Source organism: Octopus bimaculoides, chromosome 7 (assembly GCF_001194135.2).
Source record: "Octopus bimaculoides isolate UCB-OBI-ISO-001 chromosome 7, ASM119413v2, whole genome shotgun sequence".
In the NCBI taxonomy this organism is placed as follows: domain Eukaryota; kingdom Metazoa; phylum Mollusca; class Cephalopoda; order Octopoda; family Octopodidae; genus Octopus; species Octopus bimaculoides.
The window spans coordinates 12,249,479-12,259,197 of record NC_068987.1 but is presented as its reverse complement, the minus strand read 5'-3'; the positions used below and the strand labels follow the sequence as shown (position 1 = coordinate 12,259,197).

General features: G+C 32.2%; 1 protein-coding gene across 3 annotated transcripts in view; it reads left to right on the top strand.

Annotated features, from left to right (window-relative positions):
* The window catches only part of LOC106869750 (EF-hand calcium-binding domain-containing protein 4B), a 113,286-nt gene that overhangs the window by 58,653 nt on the left and 44,914 nt on the right, over positions 1 to 9,719 (top strand). For all 3 annotated transcript variants that reach the window (XM_014915613.2, XM_014915614.2, XM_014915615.2), the window contains exons 6-7: positions 8,633 to 8,728; positions 9,259 to 9,330. In XM_014915613.2, the coding sequence (XP_014771099.1) occupies positions 8,633 to 8,728; positions 9,259 to 9,330 (168 nt within the window). The remainder of the gene's footprint in view (positions 1 to 8,632; positions 8,729 to 9,258; positions 9,331 to 9,719) is intronic.

The following is a 9,719-nucleotide window of genomic DNA, read 5'->3' as shown; positions in this document are numbered from 1 at the left end:
GTTTTTTTTTTTTTTTTTTGGCGTTTTCATATTTAATATGGCATGTAAATATTTGCAGCCCGATGAATATGTTTTACGTGCTTTAGTCTGATTTTTAGATTTCTAGAATTCAGTGTTCCTGCAGAAAAAACTAGCCCACTTGTTACTTTTGGAAGAATAAGTCTATACAGGGATATTTAGGTTACTGGTTGTCATAGTAACAATTTGTTTGAATTCTAAAATTTTGGTTACTGATAAGTACTTCAGTAGCTAGCTTGCACACAAGAGAAAACAAGAAAACACTTAGTATTTCCTAATAGTATTTGACTTGCCATATATTTTTAAAGTGTATCTTATGTACATTCCGTTATACGTAACATGTGTTTATATTTTCTGATTTAAATGTATTCTCTTATTGTCTCATCCAAATGCACAATATTTTACTTGCTAATTTGATGGACAAAGAATTAATATTTTAATTTAAGAAACATTTCTCACCATAATGTATACATATCTAGTTGATGATAAGGAGGAGACAAAAAAAAAAAACTGTTGATAAATTGCAAAAAATAAACTCAAAAATGTTGAATCACAAGGAAAGGTTATCATATATATATATATATATATATATATATATACACACACACACCAGTATCTTTATGTATTTAGTTATTTACTGCGTATTCATTGCAGGCTTTGGATTAAATATTTGAATCTTCGTGAAGGTACGATTCAAATTTTCAATTAGAAATCTTGTTCTCTATAATAAGTTTTGTAATTGTAGTTTGTTTTTATTAACAACAACAACAACAACAAAAACAGCATAACATTCAACATATGAGAAAAATCTCTTAAATCTTAAGATTAATAAGGTATTAATTTAGAAATATATAACAAAATTTTCAATCTGAATTCATGTATACATGCTTCCTAATTTTTTTTCCAATCCTAGGGAAAATATATTAAAAAGAATAATTGATTCTTCATTCTCTTTCCCTATTTCAATTATAGCAATAAACTTAACATTTTTATTTATGTGTTTAATAGTTTTATTTGGTGAAGACACATGACTAAGTGGTTACAGTATTTGGCTCATGATCATAAGGTTGTGGTTCAATACCTGGTGGTATGTAATGTCCTTGAGCAAGACACTTTATCTCACATTGCTCCAGTCCACTCAACTGTAGAAATGAGTTGTACCCATATTACAGAGGGCCAGCTTAGTCACATTCTGTGGAGTACTCAACCACTTGTACCTTATTTACTGAGCTGGCTGTTCAGTCAAGTGAATCAACTGGAACCCTTCTCCTCGTAACCGACAGAGTGTTAGTTCATAATCTTAACTAAACAAAATAGTTTTTCTAATGTGTTTAACAATTTTTCTTAAACAAAATAATTGCTGGTATAGCTGTGTGGTTAAGAAGTTTGCTCCATAATCATGTAGTTACAGGTTCAGTCCTACTGCACAGTAACTTGGTCTGACCAATGCTCTGTGAGTGAATATGATAGAAGGAAACTGTGAGAAGCCTGTCTCATATATATATAAATATATATATATATATATAATTATATGCATGTGTCTGTATTTATGTCTGTCCCCATTCCATGGCTTCACAACCAATGTTAAGCATCAGATCTAAAATAAGCACTACAGCTCTAAAGTCTGATGACTGAAACAAATAAAAAAAATAAAAGAATAAAATAGATACTCAGTTTGCAATCATCAGAGAAAATAATTATTTTCTCGTTAGTAAATCATACAAATAATAAACTCTCTCAAGGCATTGCCCCAGCATGGCCACAGTCTAATGACTGAAACAAGTAAAAACAAAAAAAAAAAAATATCAAATGATACATCTTTGCTTTCTGAAGATTGCCACAGACTTCCTGGTTCTTATACCAGTTCTTTCTTCCTAGTAGACTATGTGCTACTACATAAGCCTATGTCACTTGACCTGATTAAACTAGCAACCAAATCATTCTCAATCCACACTGATATCTTCAAAAGCATCTCCAGTACATTGACTGATGCAGACTTAGATAACCGTTTGACTAAAAGACAGGATGATCGTATTTGGAATGCCTATGATTACAAGTCTCCGTGATAACAGCTGCTGACCTGAGGCCAGATATAATAACAAATAACACATGCCTTCACCTTTTATATGTATCGACTGATATATCCTTTTTACTGAAACATAAACCGGTTGTCATCAATAAAGATAAAAATTCTTCAGACATCTTGTTGCTATTATAAATTCTGACCAGCGTTATTTTTGGCAACATGATTTAGTTTGGAGAATATTTACTGTTTTCATTCTTTTGTGACCAAATTGTTATTGAAATGCACTTTTAATTCATTTTGAAAAAGGGTGAAGAATTTAATAAGATAGCTTTGTTAGGCACTGGCATGGCTATGTGGTAAGAAGCTTACTTCCCAACCACATGGTTCCAGGTTCAGTCCCACTGCATGGTACCTTGGGCACGTGTCTTCTACTTATTAGCCCCAGGCCGACCAAACTCTTGTGAGTGGATTTAGTAAATGGAAACTGAAAGAAACCCATCATACATGTGTCTCTCTCTCTCTCTATATATATATATATGTGTGTGTATGTGTGAGTGTATGTATATATCAATGTGTGTCTTTGTGTCTGTGTTTGTCCCTTACCACCACATAACAACTGTTGCTGGTGTGTTTACATCCCCGTAAGTTAGCGGGCCAGCAAAAGAGCCCGATAGAATAAGCACTAGGCCCTTAAAAAAGATACGTCCTAGTGTTGATTCATTCATCTAAAAAAAACCTTTAAGGCAGTGCTCCAGCTGGGTCACAGTCAAATGACTGAAACAAGTAAAAGATTAAAAATTATTGAATTGGTTTCTAGAAAATAATTTATCATATAATTTTGATGGATAGTTTTTAATTTAAATCACCTCAAAGCAGAAAGTTTGTATCATAAGGCCACGATACAAGCTACAAGCATTTTAGTATTAAAAGGGTTAAGTAAAAGCTGATATTGGTTTATTGTTTAAGGGTATGGCTTCTACTCATCTTACAAGAAATTAAGAGCTATGATTGTTAATACATTTCTCTATGAGCATTAGTAAATTAAAGAAGAAACTCCAACCAGAAGCCAAATCCAAGTCACTGCACTATGTCTGTTGACCAATATTACTTGTGTAAATAAGAGTGGAGTAGATGTGTCTGATAGTAAATGTTAATCAGTATCTATGCCTATTCAGACACTGAATAAATATAAGCACCTAGTCAGGCACTTATACTTTATTTGGACATTGGTATTTTACTATGTAAGGAGGTATTGGTAAGATGTAAATTCTGTTCTCTGTTCAAATATCACCAAGACCAACTTTGTTTATTTTCTCTCTGGTTATTGATATAAGTTATACTTGTAATAATGTATGACAACTAGCTTTGTTGATTTACTTGACTACGCTCTTCACCTACAAATATTGACTCTTTGCCTGTCAAAATCCATATTAATATCAAAGCTCTTTGGAAAAGAGTTGCATGTTTTTTTTATTTTATTTTATTTTTGTGATTTAGTCAGAGAAGAAAAGGTGACCTATTTCAGGGTCTCTGAGGCTGGTAGGGGTACTCTACCTCCAGATCAGAGACCTAGCTTGAAATTTACAATTGACTGAATTTAGCCAACAATTGGCCGGATGATGATGGTAAACCAGGCAACAATACAATTTGCCTAAGCATATTACTGTTACCTAACTTATTAAGACCAAACAGGATGAAAATCAAAGTAAACTGCCATGAGGTCAAAAAATGAGTCATAAAACTAAATACCGGAATAATTTATAGTTAGTCTGCTTATCACCCTACTGTCTCGGTTGCCTTTAACATCCTAAAATCCATAAAAAATAACTACAGGAACTCAATATTGGTTTCAAATTTTGGCACCAGCCAGTAATATCAGATAGAGGTTAAGTTGATTATATTGACCCTAGTGTTCAATTGGTACTTACCTTATTGCCCCCACCCCCAAGGGCGCAAAGCAGTCAAAATACTGCCAAGCATTTTACCTGGCATGCTAACCATTCTGCTAGGTTGCTGCCTTACATGAATTAAGTATTGATAAACCATTGCTACATCCCTATTCAACTGCTTAATGCAACTATCTTCATCATTACCATCATCATCATTACCATCATCATCATTTACAATCCATATTCCATGCTACCATGGGTTGGATGATTTGAAAAGATCCTACAGTTCAGAGGACTGTGTCAAGTTCCAATGTTCTCTGTAAATGATTTGATTTAATATCTGGGGCAGAAATAGTAAATCTTATTATGGTACAGTTGTATTCAAAGCAAAATATTTTATCTTGAACATAGAATATATATGCATAGAATATAAGATTCATACAATATCCATATTCACATGGATATTGTGTGAAGTTTATATTCTATGCATAGTTTAATTATACTGAATTTTTGTAAATATTTCTGAAATCTTCTATAATACTAGCAGCATTAATACAATCATGATTGGCTAAACGTGTTACTGAAAATCTAAATTCATGTGTATGAACAAAGGCCGTTGCATCACGAAGTGCTGATCTCTAATTGTAGAGGGACCATGTGGAAAGGGTAGACCCAGTAAGGCGTGGGACGAAGTGGTGAGAAAGGATCTACAGACATTGGGACTCGCAGAGGTAATGACAGGGGATCAAGACACCCGGTGGTTCGCTGTACTTGAAAACATACACCAAGTTAAGTAAAAGTGTGGTTGCCCTTACATATAGTCTCACCCCCTGCAACCTTCACCTGCTGAGCATCCCTAACCTCATGGGCTCATAGGTGCTGGTGCCACATGGAAAGCACTTGTGCTGGTGCTGCATAAAAACACCCAGTACACTCTGTAAAGTGGTTGGTGGAAGGTCATCCAGCCATAGAAATCATGCCAAAACAGACAGGGAGCCTGAACAGCCCTTCAGCTGGTCAGCTCCTGTCAAACCATCCAATCCATGCCAGTATGGAAAACGGATGTTAAATGATGAGGATGCTGATGATTTCAGTTATTATGATCACTAAAAGCTGCTAAGCATTTAATGGATATTAAAATGGTTTTTTTTAACAAAGATATTTAAAATAAAATCTCTTACATGAATTTTTTCTTTTCTATGGATATATACTAGGTGGGTCTGCAATGGAAGAACATTTGCTTGTTTAAACAACACACTGAAGAAATGATTGATTAGTTAATTAGATATTTAACTAATTGACTAATAAACAAAAATGTGATATTGAACCAGTGTGTGTGTTTTATCATTATTGGCATAATGACCTTCCCAAGGCACAATAAGATTTTATTTTACATCCTAGCTTAAAAATACATTTGTCAGCTTATATAAAATGTTTTATGATTTTTCATAATATGTGATATATTACTTTTTGAGTCTGTAATCAAAAATAATAAGCAAACTAGTGATTGGCTATTTGGAAGTCTATCTGAGTTTTGTTATTTTTCTATATCCCTGCTTAGACTACACGGGTGTTTTAAGCACTTAAGGAATATGACATTAAACACAAATATCAGTAGCATCATCAAATTATTCTGACATTTTAGCTGTTATAATTTAACTCTGTATGTGTGTGTATGAGTGTATGTGTGTGTATGATGCCACTGGAAAACTGTTGTTTTGGTGCTAAGAGCTGTGGCACAATTCTACTTTCCATAAATGCAACAATTATTTGTCTTTTTATAAATTTAGGCAAACTAAAGATTGACTTTTTGGTACCACCCTATTAGAGTGTATGTTGAACAATGTTGCTATTCTTCCCAAACAACACACACACACACATACACGTGCGTGCGCGCGCACACACACACACGATAGTTTGACAATAACTTTTACTCTAACATCTAATTCATTGAGTTAGATATTTTATCATGTTGTTAAATCGACTTTATTAATTCAATTAAAGAATTAAGATCAATTGAGATTTTGAAATCAATACATGCATTATAATTTTTCGCTTATTCTGTATTTGTCCTTTGACAAAAAATCTTTTTTAGATTTTTCACTAGACATGTCAAAACTAACTGCAGACTTTCATACATCGTTGAGAAAGAATTTTGTAAAACTACCATATTTGATGGCATATTAAATACACTCTAATTTCAGTAGTTCCTATTCTGGGAAAAATAGTTTTTAGTGCATTAAAGCTTATGGGAAGCACAGCTCTGCATATAGGACCCGGGGTGATTTTTTTGAAACACATTATTTTGGAAAAGAAAGTGCGTTTTATATGCCATTAAATACGGTATTTATTATGATTTTAATTGTTTCATTTATATTTATAATTTTCTTTTGATTTTAAATAACTACTAATTTGTTGTATCTGTTTCTGCTAAATCAGGTTTTAATTAACTGAGCAACATCATATCTCTTGTTTTTAATGAAACAAATAAGTGAATTTTTAAGTGTGAACATTTTATGAATATGAGTTTTTAATTATTGGTATAGTATCAATATTCAACAAACTGTAACTGTCTCAATTGATAAGTCTACAGGTCTGAGACATTGGCTACAGTCATGTTATACATGAATATATAGATGTGACTAGCTGTAATGAATACTTCTAATCTTAACCAGTGCTACAGTGATTAAACTTTGTGCAACACTACAATGAAGCACATTTTTGTCAATGCCTTTAGTGCAAATAATCTAATCCATACTGGACCTGACATACAATACAATACATATAAAATAATGCTAACAAACCTCTGCCAAGGCAACACCAATGTCCTCTCAACAATTATCCGGAGATGATTTTTAAAATAAGAATATCTGAAATAAACTTGGCTGCTCTCGCAAATGACAATACTAAAAATGAACGCAAGCACTCTCAAAAATTAAGTAAAAAACACGGTAAAATAATCCAGAATCCTTGTCTGGTAACAGATCAATCCCCAAATCTAATCAGTTTGTGCCAGTTATGAGGCCAAACATCCGTGAAAGTTTCATCCAAATCCATCCAGTGGTTCTTGAGATATCTTGTCCACAGACAAACAAACAGACCAACACAACTGAAAACAATACCTTTGCCTTCACTAAGGTGGAGGTAATAATAATACTAATAATAATACTAGAAAACTAGAATTTTTGGGTAAGAATAGTTATAGTTGGGTTATGTCATAAATTATTCTTAGAATTCTCCAGGGTTGTTACATTTTACAGAGCAGTTGAATAGTTTAGTGCCAAAAAGGTATGGTGATCTGCCCACTGTATTCAAAGTTGAGCAGAGTTTGGTAACAATCAGTTTTGATTTCGTCTAGGGCCAAGTAGCAAAATAATTGGTTCAGCGTCCTAGACATATAGTGATGGAATAACTTACAGGTATAGCAAGTTACATAATGTGCATGGTCTAATGGTTAGAGTGTTTGCCCTCATGATTATAAGATCTTAGTTTTGATTCCCGGAAAGAGTAGTGCATTGTATTCCTGAGCAAACTACTTCATTTCACAGTTCCAGTCCACTCAGCTATAAATTTAATTCCAGCAATAGTTGGGAAGTTAACCCTATGATGGACTAGCAACCTGTTCAGGAGGTGGTGTTGTGATCTCAGTCTCTTGTACCCTATGTAAATTAGGCTAAGTTCCAGTCTTATGAGTCCTAAGGATCATAACAGATCCTAAACTAATAGTAAGTTAAACCAAATTCTTCTGAATGGTCAATTTTTAAAGGGTATATCCACCCTGTTATGTAATGTTCTTATATACACTTCCATAGGAAGCTCTGTTAATTGCCATAACATATTTGAGTCAGTCAAATCTCAAAGCTTTCTTTTAACAATAATAAAATGTAGTTTGATTTGCAATTTTTCCATATATGTCTGAAAGGTATAAGCAAGTTAGTTGCACTCATTTCATACGAAATAGCTTAGGTCAATGTAATAATGTCATGAGAAACCAGTTCTTCATGAAAGAAATGTTTGTATCTAATTTATTTATTTATCTGTTTATTTATTTATTTATTATGTGATGTCTTTCAGCTGAATAAAAGTAGTAGATTTTAGTCAAATATGTTGAGAAAGTGAGCATTGTTACGGAAATAATGGCACTCCTGATTTTTTTTTATTTATATCTGCACATGCATGCAAACACACACACACACACACACACACACACACACACACACACACACACACACACACACACACACACACACACACACACACACACACACAGAGTCACACATATATATATAAAAGCACTATATCAACATTTTCTTAGTTTAATCATTGATCAGGTCCAGCTAAAAGAAGAACATTTATTAACAGTGTGTGTTCGTTAGGTTTCTGTTTCAACAGTTTAATTTCTCATACAATTTTCATACTAATTGGATTTTGTGACGGTTAAACATTGTTAGATTATTTTACAAATTTAACTGTTATAAAATAAAGAGATCGTTTCTAATTATAAAATTTGTCAACATTTAATTTTGAAGTAAGCAGTTCATTTTCATGAGATTGCATTCTTTTATTTATTTTTACTATGAGTTTAAGAAAAAAACAGAATGTTTTTCGGTACTGATGGGTTTATGTTTTTTTTCTACAGTCAAATGTCTTCTAAAATTATACTAATTTTTTTTTCTTCTTTCTCTATTATAATTTTCAGGAGAAGACCAAAGAAAGTAATTTCAGAGAGGAAATGGAAAAGGAATTATATGAGAAAGAATACCAACTTCACAACTTAATTACAAGACAGAAAGAAGTAATTGTTTTACTTACTTTTTACCTTAACCCACATTTTTCTTTTCTCATAAAACATTATACTCTCCAAGGTTTTTTGTTTTTTAGTTAAACACTAAGCCCTATTCATATTGAAATCTATCTCATGTTTACTGAGAGAAATAATTTTAAAATTCTTAAGCTTTCATTATATTTCAATAAAGTGACTTAGGGTGCTTCTAAGTTTCTCTAGTGTGTGGTGGAGTCTACAAACAGGTTTTGATTGTCCTGAATTGAAAACATTTAACTTTCATTTCTCTTATATATTTGAAAACTTAAAAAGAGAAAGAAATTCAAGTTATATGTATTAACTTTCCATCCTGAAACAACCAATGAACATGGAACTAAAATAAGTGATCTTTATCAAATCTCAATGCTTATGTGCATATGTGAGAAACAAGTATTTCTTAAAATTCATTAAATTTGCATACCTTTTGTCAAATTATATTTGTTTTCTAATTAACAATCATTTATCAATTGTTAATTAATTCTCTTGTGTTGCTTTACTTTTAGATGGAACAAAAACTGAAGGACATTAATTATTCAGAAATGGAAGCTAAAACAACCAATGACCGCCTTGCTAAAGTAAGTGGTATTTACATTTGAAATGTCTGCACATGTATTTGCATAACTTAACTTAGATTTCTCTCCTTGCATGTGTGTGTGTGTGTGTGTGTGTATCTATCTATGTATGTATGTAGGTATGCATGTATGCATGTATATGTGTGTGTTTGTATATATGTATGTATATGTATGTGCATATATATATATATATGTATGTATATGTATGTGCATATATATATATATATATATATATATATATGTGTATGTATATATATGATGTACTCATGTATATATGTCTGTAGATAAGTACTTAGCTATGTATATATATATATATATATGTATTTGTATGTATATATGTGTATATGTATATGCATGTATATGTGTGTATGTATGTATATATATATATGTAT